General features: G+C 43.2%; 1 protein-coding gene across 1 annotated transcript in view; it reads right to left on the bottom strand.

The window, feature by feature from the left end:
- The window catches only part of LOC139410962 (oxysterol-binding protein 2-like), a 72,920-nt gene that overhangs the window by 48,707 nt on the left and 4,445 nt on the right, over positions 1-19,768 (bottom strand). The window contains exon 2 of the mRNA XM_071156695.1: positions 6,282-6,490. Coding sequence (XP_071012796.1) covers positions 6,282-6,490 — 209 coding nt within the window. The remainder of the gene's footprint in view (positions 1-6,281; positions 6,491-19,768) is intronic.

The following is a 19,768-nucleotide window of genomic DNA, read 5'->3' on the forward strand; positions in this document are numbered from 1 at the left end:
TGTGTGTATTTGTGTGGTGTATTTAAGCATTAGCTCCTTCCCCCTCAGGAGATTGGCAGGAGATGGAGAGGAGGTGACAAACAGCAGCACTGGGACACAGAGAGAGGTGTGTGAAGGAAGAAAACATTCCTGCCCTGTAGAGTCAAACACACAACATGACGTTCTTAGAGCACCTAATGACATACTACTTTCACCTGACACGTCTTGAATTTACCGTTGATAAACAACTCTCTCTCTAAAGCACAGACGGGCTACTCATTCCCACACACTGAATTAGTACATTTACTCCTCCATGGTTGTGTGTGTCTCTGTGGCCCTCAGGTCTTTGTGTTAACTCATCCTTCTAGAGGCAGTGAGGCGTATGGGAGTTGGGGAGAGAACTATACAAACACGCACACATGTTGCATGCTTACACACACACACACACACACACACACACACACACACACACACACACACACACACACACACACACACACACACACACACACACACACACACACACACACACACACACACACACACACACACACACACACACACACACACACACACACACTATTTCTACCATTAGTGGACTTACCATTATGCAGAAGAGGCAATTGTCTTAGGCCTCAGATCATCAAGTGGCCTTGTGAGTTGGGCATAAAATATTTTTTTTATACTAGTAATATGTTTTTATATAATGTCTCCTCTTAAGGCACCCCCATTCTCCACTTTCCTGTGATATGATTGGAAACGTGACAATTGAAATTAAGATGCATCATTGACGCAGAGAAAGAAAGAGAAAGAATCTTTTAAAAACACAGGTGCTGCTGTAGGTTGATCTGGATCTGATGCTGTCTGGCCAAAAAGAGTATGGCATGTAAGACAGAGGAGTGTTTTGCTCGCTCGGATGCTTCCTCTGGTGGGCTTGTTTCAGTCACTTGCAAATTGAAGGAAAGTTGGCGGGTGCATAGTGCACTGTTCAGGTGCTGGAATTATTTTGAATGAACGTGCAAAGGTAACTTCGTTTTTTAAGTGATTTGTTTGACAATCAGATGAAAACATGACTGGTTGTGTTCATGGCTCATTTAAAGGTAAGGGGGGTATTATTGTTCCATTAGCAATAGCCCATATTAGGAGGCTTTTTTACATTTTAAACCTTACATTCCTCCTTGAGGCTACTTATCATTATTATCGATATTAGTCGATAAATGGTCGGTATCGATAATTTCCGGTTTATCGTCCCAGCTCTACTGCATAGTCCCCCTGAGGAGATAAACATCTAGCATACTCAACACAGGCTACAATATCCCATTTAGTGCTATGAAGGGCACCCTTCACCTACTGGCATTGGCCCTGTCCTCAGTACTGGCATTGGCCCTGTCCTCAGTACTGGCATTGGCCTTGTCCTCAGTACTGGCATTGGCCCTCTCCTCAGTACTGGCATTGGCCCTCTCCTCAGTGCTGGCATTGGCCCTCTCCTCAGTACTGGCATTGGCCCTCTCCTCAGTGCTGGCATTGGCCCTCTCCTCAGTGCTGGCATTGGCCCTCTCCTCAGTACTGGCATTGGCCCTCTCCTCAGTACTGGCATTGGCCCTCTCCTCAGTACTGGCATTGGCCCTCTCCTCAGTACTGGCATTGGCCCTCTCCTCAGTACTCCTCAGTACTGGCATTGGCCCTCTCCTCAGTACTGGCATTGGCCCTCTCCTCAGTACTGGCATTGGCCCTGTCCTCAGTACTGGCATTAGCCCTGTCCTCAGTACTGACATTGGCCCTGTCCTCAGTACTGGCATTGGCCCTGTCCTCAGTACTGGCATTGTCCCTGTCCTCAGTACTGGCATTGGCCCTGTCCTCAGTACTGGCATTGGCCCTGTCCTCAGTACTGGCATTGGCCCTGTCCTCAGTACTGGCATTGGCCCTCTCCTCAGTACTGGCATTGGCCCTCTCCTCAGTACTGGCATTGGCCCTCTCCTCAGTGCTGGCATTGGCCCTCTCCTCAGTACTGGCATGCCACTCTCCTCAGTACTGGCATTGGCCCTCTCCTCAGTACTGGCATTGGCCCTCTCCTCAGTACTGGCATTGGCCCTCTCCTCAGTCCTGGTTCACTATGAATTTCTGAGTCTGAGTGGGCATCTGGCTAACTATCTAGCACACTGCTCTTCTAAAAGGAAAGGCTGTCTCAAGGACATTATAAAAGCTCAACACAAACTGATCCACACCCCCATCTCGCCTCCCTCTGTATCAATCTACCCCAGGGTCGAGTGGATCAACATAAATCTAGCCAACTCCATTGTCTCTGTGTCTCTATATTTCAATCAAGTACTTTTAAAAATGTATTTCACCTTTATTTAACCAGGTAGGCCATTTGAGAACAAGTTCTCATTTACAACTGCGACCTGACCAAGATAAAGCAAAGCAGTGCGACAGGCTTAACTGAATGACAACAGAGACAGAATATAATCTGGAATATTATTGAATAGTTTGGGGTAGGCCTTGTCTCCAAGGAATGCTCCTCAGAACCAGATGCTGATGACAGGTTGCCCTATGCTAGGCAGCTGGCATCGAAACCCTCCCGCTGGGAGAACGAGGATCCAATGACGGGCCTTCAGTTGGTGGGGAGGTGGAAAGTCACTGGAAGACTGTTGCTACAAAACAGCAAGTGGGAGACACAAGGTTTGAGTTGACATATAAATACTCTCCTAGATTCATGCCCATTGGTTGAAAGAAAGGGAAGTGTTTATTGCACGAGTGAGCCCTTAGGTTAATCAACAAGCGTGGTGGAATGTCCTTAGTGTGCAATGCTCATAGGCTGAAGTTAATAGGTGATTGACATTCCGCATGCTTGTTAATAGTACAGGAGGAGGAGAGACTTGATGCTACGCTGATGAGGTAACATTATGACACTTCCATATAAATACCTGCTATGCTGATGAGGTAACATTAGAACCACTACCATGGATACCTGCTGTGCTAAGGAGGTAACACTATAAACACTACTAGGCTTGGGCGGTATCCAGATTGTCAAACCGACCTTGTGCCATACCAGGATATTCAGTAATACCGGCACTGAACACAAGGGGCACTATTTTCAAACCCCACTGAGCCTTTGTAATCTGAAGGATCATCATGCTAACAAGTACATGTGAAATCCCATAGAGAATGCTAACTAAATGCTAATGAGCGCGATGCGAACATTTGACACAGTCTCTGATCTAATATATTTGCATGATAGATATCCCAGCTAAGTAACTAAAAAATGCTACTCAGTTTGCTGCACACACAAAGAGCAAGGCTCTTGATCCAGGAGGGGATTCTCTGCGTTTACCAAGCTAAACTTGATTTTGGAAGAAGCTAACCATTTAGCTAGATAGCTAACTAGCTACTAAATTAACAAACCAATGCACTACTGCAGAGCATTTAGCACATTTTAAACAGTTAATAAGCTATCTAGCTGGCAAACATTTAGTTGTGAATTCCAATCTGTAACTAGATTGCCTGGCGCGTGCTGCACAACAGTGAGTGACTTTCAAGACTCAGGTCTCTCAACGTCATGTGCTTGTAAACAAACACCAAGTGACTGGGGACCAGAGGTAATGTTCATAATGAAACATTATTTGACAGGGGAAATGAAGAAGTCAATCTGCTTTATCTCCTAACGTATTGCACAAGTTGACTGCAGGTATTTACTTAAAAAGTAGCTATAAATATCCAAATGTAAAAAATGTAAAAAATGACTTAAAAGTGACAAGCCAATCAGACCAGCCTTCCTGGCTGAACTTGAACAGTGTCTAGGGTTTACCGAGAATGGTGCTACAAACAAAAACCATCCGGTCAGTGGCAGTTCTGTGGGTGAAAACCGCTCGTTGATGAGAGGTCGAAGGAGAATGGCAAGAATTGTGCAAGCTAACAGGCGGGTCACAAACAAGCAAGTACCGGTGCAGTTCAACAGTGGTGTGCAGAACGGCATCTCGGAGCGCACAACTTGTCGGTCCTGGTCACAGATGGGCTATTGCAGCAGGCGACCTGGGTTCCACTCCTATCAGCTAAAAACAAGAAGAAGCTGATCCAGTGGGCACACAATCACCAACACTGGACAATATTGAGGAGTGAAAAAATATTGCCTCGTCCAACGAATCCCGGTTCCTGTTGAGTCATGCTGATGGCAGAGTCAGGATTTGGCGTAAGCAGCATGAGTCCATCCTTCCTGGTGTCAACGGTACAGGCTGGTGGTCAACGGTACACCTTAGGTCCCTTGATACCAACGTTTCTATGCCCCGAAGAGTTCAGGCTGTTCTGGAGGCAAAGGTGGGTCCTGCCCAGTACTAAATGGGTGTACCTAATAAACTGACCACTGATGTTATATCTGTGTGTGAGTCTCTATCTATGTGTGTATGTTTGTGCACTCTAAGAAAAAAAGGTGATATCTAGAACCTTAAAGGGTTCTCTGGCTTTACCATAGGAGAACCCTCTGAATAACCCTTTTTGGTTGCAGGTAGAACCCTGTAGGGTTCCATGTAGAACCCTTTCTACAGATGGTTCTACATGGAGCCCAAAAGGGTTCAACCTGGAACCAAAAAGGGTTCTTCCTGGAACTAAAAAGGGTTCTCCTGGAACTAAAAAGGGTTCTTCCTGGAACTAAAAAGGGTTCTCCTAGGGACAGCCGAAGAACCCTTTTGGATCCCTTTTTTCTAAGTGTGTGTGTGTCGCGCGAACGGCGAGTTTCACTGGCTCTCCTCTCCTGCCTGGTTGATGAGTCTACAGGGGAGCGCTGTGTTGGTGTCTAGTACTCACCACCCACCCTGGGCTCAGCCTCAGACAGACAGACAGACAGACAGACAGACAGACAGACAGCAGAGACGGCTCCATTACCACACCTGAGACTGAGGGGACCTAACACCCACACTATGCACTAGACACACTCAGAGACAAACACACAGGGCTTTCTACACAAACACACAGGGCTTGCTACACAAACACACAGGGCTGGCTACACAAATACACAGGGCTAGCTACACAAACACACAGGGCTGGCTATACAAACACACAGGGCTGGCTACACAAACACACAGGGCTGGCTACACAAACACACAGGGCTGGCTACACAAACAAACAGGGCTGGCTACACAAACACACAGGGCTGGCTACACAAACACACAGGGCTGGCTACACAAACACACAGGTTAGAGCCTAATGTTGTAAATACACAAAACACACAGTTAAAACTGTGCCTGTCTAATTGTGAGTGATAAGTTGTATTCTCTCTCTCTCTCCCCCCTCCCTCCCCGTTTCACGCAATCACTCTAAAATTAGAGAGCTGACTTTAAAATGGAGGTCAGGGGAATATATAGCCTGTCTTTCTAGGGACACTGTGTACTGTAGTTAGTAGACTAGACTAGAGCAGGCAGGGGTTGGGCTACTGCCAGTCATGTTTAAACGTGAAGAAGAAAGGCCCTCCCAGGCTTTTCCCACAGCCTTTTGACCACAGACACCAATCACAAGCAACAAGAATGAGTCCTTTTGGAAAGGAGAGAGTTCTGTTGTCAAGAGACTGAATGAGCGGCTGGTTCTCACGGTAACGGTAGCAGCATACAGTAGTAGTCTGTCTTCCATGTTCCAACCTCCTTATTGAGAGAGGACCACACTGCCCCCATGTGGCCACAATGGAGACCCCAAAGAGTTTTCTAGTAAGATTGTTGACCAAAACGTCCGGCACAAAAACCAGTAGACACTGGAGACCAGAGCACAGCCCGTCTGTCCGGACAGAGAGTGACATTCTGAACATGCTGGACCATAAAGTGAGTGACATACCTTTTACCTACTGCGAATTAGTTAAACTAAACTAACATACCTGTCAACAAGACACACAATACGTAAACCCGCTCTCTGTAAACAATGATATAACCTCCTTCTCCCATTCCTCTGCAAAGTAATCTATCTACTCCACCTTTATTTAGCCTGACAGGACTCCAGAGTGGCGAAGCGGTCTAAGGCACTGCATTGCAGTGCTAGAGGTGTCACTACAGACCCTGGTTCGATCCCAGGCTGTATCACAATGAGTCCCTTAGGGCAGCTCACAATGGGCCCAGAGTTGTTAGGGGAGGGTTTAGCCGGGGTAGGCTGTCATTGTAAATAAGAATTTGTTCTTAACTGACTTGCCTAGTTAAATAAAGGTTAAACAAATTGAAAGGGAAACTCTCTTTCACAATGATGGTCTAAATAATCAAATACAGGACTCACAGCGGGAAGTCCCTTTATATTAACTCAGCGTAACATTATTAAACAACACGTCTTCTTACCAGACTGGTCGTTCATCATGCGGATGGCTTTAGCCTTGGCCAGCTCCAGCGCTGTGACCCATCTCTGGCGCTCCACCTCAGTGCTGGCCTTCAGGTGGTAGGTGCGACCGCCGCTGCTCAGGACAATGTTACAGGCGTCCTCCGTGTCGATGTGGGCCGTGGCCAGGTTGATAGTGCCACGACATGTATGGGCCATCTCTGCCTGAGTCCTGCAGGGGGACACCCAGACAGACAGACAGAGAGAGACGGGGACAAGACAGAGACAGACAGAGAGAGAGACGGGGACAAGACATAGAGACAGATGGGGACAAGACAGAGACAGACAAAGAGAGAGACGGGGACAAGACAGAGACAGACAGAGAGAGAGACGGGGCCAAGACACAGAGACAAGACACGAGACAGACAGAGAGAGAGATGGGGCCAAGACACAGAGACAAGACACGAGACAGACAGAGAGAGAGATGGGGCCAAGACACAGAGACAGACAGAGACAGGGTCAAGACGCAGACAGACAGACAGACAGACAGACAGACAGACAGACAGACAGACAGACAGACAGACACAGAGACAGGGCCAAGACGCAGACAGACAGAGAGAGAGACAGGGCCAAGACAGAGACAGAGAAAGAGACGGGGCCAAGACACAGACAGACAGACAGACAGACAGACAAAGACAGACACAGGGCCAAGACACAAAGACAGAGAGAGATGGGGCCAAGACACAGAGACAGAGAGAGATGGGGCCAAGACACAGAGACAGAGAGAGATGGGGCCAAGACACAGAGACCAACAGAGACCAGGAAAAGACACAGGGACAGACAGAGACGAGACACCGATACACCAAATCACAGAACAAATCACAGAAACAGATATGGAAACACAGGGACAGAGACGGGGACAAAAACAGAAACAGATATGGAAACACAGGGACAGAGACAAAAACAGAAACAGATATGGAAACACAGGGACAGAGACGGGGACAAAAACAGAAACAGATATGGAAACACAGGGACAGAGACGGGGACAAAAACAGAAACAGATATGGAAACACAGGGACAGAGACAGGGACAAAAACAGAAACAGATATGGAAACACAGAGACAGGGACAAAAACAGAAACAGATATGGAAACACAGGGACAGAGACAGGGACAAAAACAGAAACAGATATGGAAACACAGGGACAGAGACGGAGACAAAAACATAAACAGATATGGAAACACAGGGACAGAGACGGGGACAAAAACAGAAACAGATATGGAAACACAGAGACAGAGACAGGGACAAAAACAGAAACAGATATGGAAACACAGAGACAGGGACAAAAACAGAAACAGATATGGAAACACAGAGACAGAGACGGGGACAAAAACAGAAACAGATATGGAAACACAGGGACAGAGACGGGGACAAAAACAGAAACAGATATGGAAACACAGGGACAGAGACAGGGACAAAAACAGATACGGAAACACAGGGACAGAGACAGGGACAAAAACAGAAACAGATATGGAAGCACAGGGACAGAGACAGGGACAAAAACAGAAACAGATATGGAAACACAGGGACAGAGACGGGGACAAAAACAGAAACAGATATGGAAACACAGAGACGGGGACAAAAACAGAAACAGATATGGAAGCACAGGGACAGAGACGGGGACAAAAACAGAAACAGATATGGAAACACAGGGACAGAGACAGGGACAAAAACAGATACGGAAACACAGGGACAGAGACAGGGACAAAAACAGAAACAGATATGGAAACACAGAGACAGAGACGGGGACAAAAACAGAAACAGATATGGAAGCACAGGGACAGAGACAGGGACAAAAACAGAAACAGATATGGAAACACAGGGACAGAGACGGGGACAAAAACAGAAACAGATATGGAAACACAGGGACAGAGACAGGGACAAAAACAGAAACAGATATGGAAACACAGAGACAGAGACAGGGACAAAAACAGAAACAGATATGGAAACACAGGGACAGAGACAGGGACAAAAACAGAAACAGATATGGAAACACAGGGACAGAGACGGGGACAAAAACAGAAACAGATATGGAAACACAGGGACAGAGACAGGGACAAAAACAGAAACAGATATGGAAACACAGGGACAGAGACAGGGACAAAAACAGAAACAGATATGGAAACACAGAGACAGGGACAAAAACAGAAACAGATATGGAAACACAGGGACAGAGACGGGGACAAAAACAGAAACAGATATGGAAACACAGGGACAGAGACGGGGACAAAAACAGAAACAGATATGGAAACACAGGGACAGAGACGGGGACAAAAACAGAAACAGATATGGAAACACAGGGACAGAGACAGGGACAAAAACAGAAACAGATATGGAAACACAGGGACAGAGACAGGGACAAAAACAGAAACAGATATGGAAACACAGGGACAGAGACGGGGACAAAAACAGAAACAGATATGGAAACACAGGGGCAGAGACAGGGACAAAAACAGATACGGAAACACAGGGACAGAGACAGGGACAAAAACAGAAACAGATATGGAAACACAGGGACAGAGACGGAGACAAAAACAGAAATAGATATGGAAACACAGGGACAGAGACGGGGACAAAAACAGAAACAGATATGGAAACACAGGGACAGGGACAAAAACAGAAACAGATATGGAAACACAGGGACAGAGACAGGGACAAAAACAGATACGGAAACACAGGGACAGAGACAGGGACAAAAACAGAAACAGATATGAAACACAGGGACAGAGACGGGGACAAAAACAGAAACAGATATGGAAACACAGGGACAGAGACGGGGACAAAAACAGAAACAGATATGGAAACACAGGGACAGAGACAGGGACAAAAACAGATATGGAAACACAGGGACAGAGACAGGGACAAAAACAGAAACAGATATGAAACACAGGGACAGAGACGGGGACAAAAACAGAAACAGAGAGAAAGGCTTGTAGTCAAATCCCAATGCGTTGTATCTACCACTAGCCTACTGTATGTCTGACTAGACACTGAAGTGCAAATGTCCTTCTTGTATGCAGTCGCTTCATACTTGTGGCTTGGTAAACATGACAAAACACCTCATTATTTAGATATGTGGCGATGTGGCCAGGCTCAGGTACAGGTACAGGCAGGAGGAGGATATCAAGCAGGGCAGTGAGGAGGCGGAGAAATAGAGAAAGAAATAGGAACACATGCAATGTGAAGTTTAAAAGATAGTGGCTTTGAAAGGCATGAAACAGTCAAGAGCCTTCCTTGGCTTACTGTCTCTAGCCCATTTTAGCCTTCTGTGTAACATTGTTTTCTGTCCCCAGCATGTGCACACTGCACATATTTCCACATACAGCCAGCACGGTGTATGTGTACACGTTCAAACATACACAAACTAGAGAACAGTATCGTCAATCACTCAACATGTTCTGGTGGCTGTGCTGAGGGAGTGACTGTGTGTCCTGGGCAGAGGAACTAGTGTTGCACTTTGATTGGGCCACAGAATGTTGGATAACGAGGCCATTGTGTGACTCCAAGCCCCCATAAATGGACAAAACCAAACAATGAATAACACTGAGGACAAAGGACAGAGAGAAAGAGAGAGAAAAAGGGTGTGAGAGAGAGAGAGAGAAAGGGAGAGAGACGACAGTGAGAAAGAGAGAGCGAGAGAAAGGGGGAGAGAATTGCCTTGCTTGGACCAATTCGTTTCCACATTTATAATAATCGTCATTGGTATGAGCAAACTGTAGCTGCAGGCCTATCATCAGAGAACAGACAGAGGTGAATGAAATCTTTAAAATCCTCAGAAGAAGAGTCATATGATTGATCAAATAAATAGTTGTCTTGGGACAATTCAGTCTTCTTAGTATTTAGTAGGTGGTGTGGTGGACCAGGTTGTTTGTCTAACCCCTCACTGAGGGCAGACAAGCCGGTGAGCAGAGCAGCAGATCAGTGACAGCTCACGGCCTTTATCCTCAGAAACCGAATAAGGCGCGCTTGAATGTGAACACACTCAGAGCATAACAACAGACATTTCCCCACGGAAGGGATGGGCTGTGTGTACACCATTGTCCAAGTCCCAGACATAAGTTACTTAGTATCAGTTGCAGTTCCCTGGTGATATGTCAGATCACTGACCTCCTGTAATGGTGAGAACAGCTAAACTCAAGCAGCTTCTGAGGGATTAATACAACCCACGCCCTGTGGTGTGTGTGTGAACCGAAATGTGTCCCCAACATCCATCCTCATTGACCCCTGGCCCTCACTGCCAGAACAGGCTCTCACAGCAGTATTCTGCCAATTGCACCAACAAACATACACACACACACACACACACACACACACACACACACACACACACACACACACACACACACACACACACACACACACATTGGCAGGCCTTAACTGAACACAGTCATGTTCAGGGCTTCTGTCCTGAAATGACCGAAAACTCACTTTTGGGCTCTGATGAAAGTTTAGAGTTACTGTCTCTAGGCTCTGCCTCAGGATCAGTTCAGTATCACTGCTCCAACTGGTTCAACTTTGGCCTACGTAAAGCTAGTCTCTCATGAATGTTTACCACAGCCATGAGTACGGCCAGCGTACACGCAGGATTTAATTCTGGGCTCCGAGATTAAAAGGTAAAGCTCATCCTAAACAAGCACTTTGGGGAAACGTTTCCCTGGCTCCATTTTAGGCTGGATAGGGACACAGTCATGCAAAGCCACAGGAAGAGAAGTGTTTGTCAACAGCCCAGCCTACAGCGAGCACCAGCGGCCCAGAGCTCCAGCTATAACTGGGTCACACCACTGTGAGTCTGCTGATGAGCAAGTCAAGATCCATGCTGATCTCTCTGCCCTGTGGGGAGGCAAGGCCATGCAACGGCCCAGGAATTACAGAGTCAAGGCACAGCAGAAACTGAGAGAGAGAGATCAGGTCAGAAAGAGATGGGGAAGCAAGAGAGTAAGAGAGAGAACGGTCATTTCCATGCAAAAGGACCCATGAGCACCAACATGTGAAGTCCATAGGAGCATGTCAAATCTGGTGTCAAATGAAAGCTAAGGATCTATATTTTTTTGAGATTAAGGCATATAAAAAACAATTTTCCAGCCTAAAAATGTGGAATAAGCAAGTGCTTTGATTTCTGATCAAACAGATGGAAAAGGGGTCTTAGAAAACACATACCAGAAAAAGCCTGAAAAGTTATTAGAAATACATCATTCAAAACACAATAATGTTGATATAAAGACCCCTGACAACTAACACTTACATTTCGCTATTTGGCTGGCAGCCACACAAGCAAATTAGCTTACAACAAAAAAGCAAGGAATTTTTTGCAAATTCGATGCATGGCCATCATACACAACATGACCAAAAGTATGTGGACACCTGCTCATCAAACATCTCATTCCATGGACATTAATATGGAGTTGGTCCCCCCTTTTGCTGCTATATCTTCTGGGAAGGCTTTCCACTAGATGTTGGAACATTGGTGTGGGGTCTTGCTTCCATTCAGCCACAAGAACATTAGTGAGGTCGGGCACCGATGTTTGGCGATTAGGCTTGGCTCGCAGTTGGCGTTCCAATTCATCCCGAAGGTGTTCAATGGGGTTGAGGTTAGGGCTCTGTGCAGGACAGTCAAGTTCTTCCACACCGATCTCGACAAACCATTTTTGTATGGGCCTCGCTTTGTGCATGGAGGCAATGTCAGGCTAAAACAGGAAAAGGCCTTCCCCAAACTGTTGCCACAAGATTTGAAGCACAGAATTGTCTAGAATGTCATTGTATGCTGTAGCGTTAAGATTTCCTTCACTGGAACTAATGGGCCTAGCCTGAACCATGAAAAACAGCCCCAGACCACTATTCCTCCTCCACCAAACTTTACAGCTAGTGCTATGCATTCGGGCAGGTAGTGTTCTCCTGGCATCCACCAAACCCAGATTTGTCCGTCGGACTAGTGAAATGGTGAAGCGTGATTCATCACTCCAGAGAACACATTTCCACTGCTCCAGAGTCCAATAGCGGCGAGCTTTACACCACTCCAGCCAACGCTTGGCATTGCACATGGTGATATTATACTTGTGCGGCTGCTCAACCATAGAAAACCATTTCATGAAGCTCCCGACGAACAGTTGTGCTGACATTACTCCGCGCTTCAACGCTCGGCGGCTCCATTCTATGAGCTTGTGTGGTCTATCACTTCGCTGCTAAGTTGTTGTTGCTCCTAGACGTTTCCACGTCACAATAACAACACTTACAGTTGACCGGGGTAGCTCTAGCAGGGCAGACATTTGGCGAACTGACTTGTTGGAAAGGTGGCATCCTATGACGGTGCCACATTGAAAGTCACTGAGATATTTCTTATGTGGGAGGTACCGTAAAGAGAGCAGGAAGAGAGAGTGAGAGATAGAGAGGGAGGTACCGTAAAGAGAGCAGGAAGAGAGAGTGAGAGATAGAGAGGGAGGTACCGTAAAGAGAGCAGGAAGAGAGAGTGAGAGATAGAGAGGGAGGTACCATAAAGAGAGCAGGAAGAGAGAGTGAGAAATAGAGAGGGGGGTACAGTAAAGAGAGCAGGAAGAGAGAGTGAGAGATAGAGAGGGAGGTACCGTAAAGAGAGCAGGAAGAGAGAGTGAGAGATAGAGAGGGAGGTACCATAAAGAGAGCAGGAAGAGAGAGTGAGAGATAGAGAGGGGGGTACAGTAAAGAGAGCAGGAAGAGAGAGTGAGAGATAGAGAGGGAGGTACCGTAAAGAGAGCAGGAAGAGAGAGTGAGAGATAGAGAGGGGGGTACCGTAAAGAGAGCAGGAAGAGAGAGTGAGAGATAGAGAGGGAGGTACAGTAAAGAGAGCAGGAAGATAGAGATAGAGAGGGAGTGCGAGGGCCAGCAGGTGCTGTATGTTGTGTTGTGTAGTGCTGTGCTGGTTAAGCATTAAGGGGATTTTACCTGTCATTCCCCTGAGCACCACACATCCTGACAAAACACAGATCCACCGATCTGGGGCGTGTAATGAAACAAAACAGTGTCTCAACACACTAGAGAGACTGGCTGCCACAGGCATTAGCAGACACACAGGATACACAGGATATATATAACATAGAGACAGACACACAGGATATATATAACATAGAGACAGACACACAGGATATATATAACATAGAGACAGACACACAGGATATATATAATATAGAGACACACAGGATACACAGGATATTTATAATATAGAGACAGACACACAGGATATATATAATATAGAGACAGACACACAGGATACACAGGATATATATAATATAGAGACAGACAGACAGGATATATATAATATAGAGACAGACACACAGGATATATATAATATAGAGACAGACACACAGGATACACAGGATATATATAACATAGAGACAGACACACAGGATATATATAATATAGAGACAGACACACAGGATATATATAACATAGAGACAGACACACAGGATATATATAATATAGAGACAGACACACAGGATACACAGGATATATATAACATAGAGACAGACACACAGGATATATATAACATAGAGACAGACACACAGGATATATATAACATAGAGACAGACACACAGGATATATATAATATAGAGACACACAGGATACACAGGATATATATAATATAGAGACAGACACACAGGATATATATAATATAGAGACAGACACACAGGATACACAGGATATATATAATATAGAGACAGACTGACAGGATATATATAATATAGAGACAGACACACAGGATATATATAATATAGAGACAGACACACAGGATACACAGGATATATATAACATAGAGACAGACACACAGGATACACAGGATATATATAATATAGAGACACACAGGATATATATAATATAGAGACAGACACACAGGATACACAGGATATATATAACATAGAGACAGACACACAGGATACACAGGATATATATAATATAGAGACACACAGGATATATATAATATAGAGACAGACACACAGGATATATATAACATAGAGACAGACACACAGGATATATATAACATAGAGACAGACACACAGGATATATATAATATAGAGACACACAGGATACACAGGATATATATAATATAGAGACAGACACACAGGATATATATAATATAGAGACAGACACACAGGATACACAGGATATATATAATATAGAGACAGACAGACAGGATATATATAATATAGAGACAGACACACAGGATATATATAATATAGAGACAGACACACAGGATACACAGGATATATATAATATAGAGACACACAGGATATATATAATATAGAGACAGACACACAGGATATATATAACATAGAGACAGACACACAGGATACACAGGATATATATAACATAGAGACAGACACACAGGATATATATAACATAGAGACAGACACACAGGATATATATAACATAGAGACACACACACAGGATATATATAATATAGAGACAGACACACAGGATATATATAATATAGAGACAGACACACAGGATATATATAATATAGAGAAAGACACACAGGATATATATAACATAGAGACAGACACACAGGATACACAGGATATATATAACATAGAGACAGACACACAGGAGATATATAATATAGAGACAGACACACAGGATATATATAACATAGAGACACACACACAGGATATATATAATATAGAGACAGACACACAGGATATATATAATATAGAGACAGACACACAGGATATATATAATATAGAGACAGACACACAGGATATATATAATATAGAGACAGACACACAGGATACACAGGATATATATAACATAGAGACAGACAGACAGGATATATATAATATAGAGACAGACACACAGGATACACAGGATATATATAACATAGAGACAGACACACAGGATATATATAACATAGAGACAGACACACAGGATACACAGGATATATATAATATAGAGACACACAGGATATATATAATATAGAGACAGACACACAGGATATATATAACATAGAGACAGACACACAGGATACACAGGATATATATAATATAGAGACAGACACACAGGATATATATAATATAGAGACAGACACACAGGATATATATAATATAGAGACAGACACACAGGATATATATAATATAGAGACAGACACACAGGATACACAGGATATATATAATATAGAGACAGACACACAGGAGATATAATATAGAGACACACAGGATATATATAACATAGAGACAGACACACAGGATATATATAATATAGAGACAGACACACAGGATATATATAATATAGAGACAGACACACAGGATACATATAATATAGAGACAGACACACAGGATACACAGGATATATATAATATAGAGACACACAGGATATATATAATATAGAGACAGACACACAGGATATATATAATATAGAGACAGACACACAGGATATATATAATATAGAGACAGACACACAGGATACATATAATATAGAGACAGACACACAGGATATATATAATATAGAGACAGACACACAGGATACACAGGATATATATAATATAGAGACAGACACACAGGATATATATAATATAGAGACAGACACACAGGATATATATAATATAGAGACAGACACACAGGATACACAGGATATATATAATATAGAGACAGACACACAGGATATATATAACATAGAGACAGACACACAGGATATATATAATATAGAGACAGACACACAGGATATATATAATATAGAGACAGACACACAGGATACACAGGATATATATACTATAGAGACAGACACACAGGATATATATAACATAGAGACAGACACACAGGATATATATAACATAGAGACAGACACACAGGATACACAGGATATATATAATATAGAGACACACAGGATATATATAACATAGAGACAGACACACAGGATATATATAACATAGAGACACACAGGATATATATAATATAGAGACAGACACACAGGATATATATAACATAGAGACAGACACACAGGATACACAGGATATATATAATATAGAGACAGACACACAGGATATATATAATATAGAGACAGACACACAGGATATATATAATATAGAGACAGACACACAGGATATATATAATATAGAGACAGACACACAGGATATATATAATATAGAGACAGACACACAGGATATATATAATATAGAGACAGACACACAGGATATATATAATATAGAGACAGACACACAGGATATATATAACATAGAGACAGACACACAGGATACACAGGATATATATAACATAGAGACAGACACACAGGATATATATACAGTGGGGGAAAAAAGTATTTAGTCAGCCAACAATTGTGCAAGTTCTCCCACTTAAAAAGATGAGAGGCCTGTAATTTTCATCATAGGTACACTTCAACTATGACAGACAAAATGAGAAAACAAAATCAAGAAAATCACATTGTAGGATTTTTAATGAATTTATTTGCAAATTATGGTGGAAAATAAGTATTTGGTCACCTACAAACAAGCAAGATTTCTGGCTCTCACAGACCTGTAACTTCTTCCTTAAGAGGCTCCTCTGTCCTCCACTCGATACCTGTATTAATGGCACCTGTTTGAACTTGTTATCAGTATAAAAGACACCTGTCCACAACCTTAAACAGTCACACTCCAAACTACACTATGGCCAAGACCAAAGAGCTGTCAAAGGACACCAGAAACAAAATTGTAGACCTGCACCAGGCTGGGAAGACTGACTCTGCAATAGGTAAGCAGCTTGGTTTGAAGAAATCAACTGTGGGAGCAATTATTAGGAAATGGAAGACATACAAGACCACTGATATTCTCCCTCGATCTGGGCCTCCACGCAAGATCTCACCCCATGGGGTCAAAATGTTCACAAGAACGGTGAGCAAAAATCCCAGAACCGTACGGGGGGACCTAGTTAATGACCTGCAGAGAGCTGGGACCAAAGTAACAAAGCCTACCATCAGTAACACACTACGCCGCCAGGGACTCAAATCCTGCAGTGCCAGACGTGTCCCCCTGCTTAAGCCAGTACATGCCCAGGCCCGTCTGAAGTTTGCTAGAGAGCATTTGGATGATCCAGAAGAAGATTGGGAGAATGTCATATGGTCAGATGAAACCAAAATATAACTTTTTGGTAAAAACTCAACTTGTCGTGTTTGGAGGACAAAGAATGTTGAGTTGCATCCAAAGAACACCATACCTACTGTGAAGCATGGGGGTGGAAACATCATGCCTTGGGGCTGTTTTTCTGCAAAGGGACCAGGACGACTGATCCGTGTAAAGGAAAGAATGAATGGGGCCATGTATCGTGAGATTTTGAGTGAAAACCTCCGTCCATCAGCAAGGGCATTGAAGATGAAACGTGGCTGGGTCTTTCAGCATGACAATGATCCCAAAACACACCGCCCGGGCAACGAAGGAGTGGCTTCGTAAGGAGCATTTCAAGGTCCTGGAGTGGCCTAGCCTGTCTCCAGATCTCAACCCCATAGAAAATCTTTGGAGGGAGTTGAAAGTCCGTGTTGCCCAGCAACAGCCCCAAAACATCACTGCTCTAGAGGAGATCTGCATGGAGGAATGGGCCAAAATACCAGCAACAGTGTGTGAAAACCTTGTGAAGACTTATAGATAATGTTTGACCTCTGTCATTGCCAACAAAGGGTATATAACAAAGTATTGAGAAACTTTTGTTATTGACCAAATACTTATTTTCCACCATAATTTGCAAATAAATTCATTAAAAATCCTACAATGTGATTTTCTGGATTTTTTCTCTAATTTTGTCTGTCATAGTTGAAGTGTACCTATGATGAAAATTACAGGCCTCTCTCATATTTTTAAGTGGGAGAACTTCCACAATTGGTGGCTGACTAAATACTTTTTGCCCCACTATGATATATATAATATAGAGACAGACACACAGGATATATATAATATAGAGACAGACACACAGGATACACAGGATATATATAACATAGAGACAGACACACAGGAGATATAATATAGAGACAGACACACAGGATATATATAATATAGAGACAGACACACAGGATACACAGGATATATATAATATAGAGACAGACACACAGGATATATATAATATAGAGACAGACACACAGGATATATATAATATAGAGACAGACACACAGGATACACAGGATATATATAATATAGAGACAGACACACAGGATATATATAATATAGAGACAGACACACAGGATACACAGGATATATATAATATAGAGACAGACACACAGGAGATATAATATAGAGACAGACACACAGGATATATATAATATAGAGACAGACACACAGGATATATATAATATAGAGACAGACAGGATATATATTTTACAGAGACAGACACACAGGAGATATAATATAGAGACAGACACACAGGAGATATAATATAGAGACAGACACACAGGAGATATATTTGACAGAGACAGACACACAGGAGATATATTTGACAGAGACAGACACACAGGAGATATATTTGACAGAGACAGACACACAGTAGATAAATTTGACAGAGACAGACACACAGGAGATATATTTGACAGATAGACACACAGGATATATATAATATAGAGACAGACAGGATATATCTAATATAGAGACAGACACACAAGATATATCTAATATAGAGACAGACACACAGGATATATATAATATAGAGACAGACAGGATATATATTTTACAGAGACAGACACACAGGAGATATATTTTACAGAGACAGACACACAGGAGATATAATATAGAGACAGACACACAGTAGATATAATATAGAGACAGACACACAGGATATATATAATATAGAGACAGACAGGATATATATTTTACAGAGACAGACACACAGGAGATATATTTTACAGAGACAGACACACAGGAGATACATTTGACAGAGACAGACACACAGGATATATATTTTACAGATAGACACACACAGGAGTAAAGCTAGTGAGAAATATACAGCATGGTTAAAAGGGAACACAGCACATGATACAAGTAGAGATAGGAGGAAAACACTCAGGGACATGTAGTGACTAAGGAGGGAGAGAGTAGGCCTAATGAAAACAGGAGACAAGCAAACCAAGGCATGTACAGTATGACATGACCTGCTGAAAGAATGAAGCTGAGGATATTAAATACCTCCAAGTGTTTCATATTGTGCATTTTCTGTCACACACACACACACAAACACACACACTCAGTGACCTGGTGCTGAGCCCAAGGAGGAGCACATTAATGTGGTTAGATCACAGCTTCTCCATCATCTCTAGCCCAGAACCTGCCTATGTCTGAGGAAGGCAGTGATAGCAGGGCTCCAGACTAATGTCCTGTAATCTTTACTAAATCACTCAGTCGGATTTCCTCTCCGAGGTGAGTAAGCTGTGACCGAGCGTGTTAAAGCCGGGAGGAAAAGTCAATTAAGAAATGAAAAATGAAATAGGTGGAGAAGAGGAGGGAAGAGGCCATGTCA

This window comes from Oncorhynchus clarkii, chromosome 6, assembly GCF_045791955.1.
Source record: "Oncorhynchus clarkii lewisi isolate Uvic-CL-2024 chromosome 6, UVic_Ocla_1.0, whole genome shotgun sequence".
NCBI classification, from domain to species: Eukaryota; Metazoa; Chordata; class Actinopteri; order Salmoniformes; family Salmonidae; genus Oncorhynchus; species Oncorhynchus clarkii.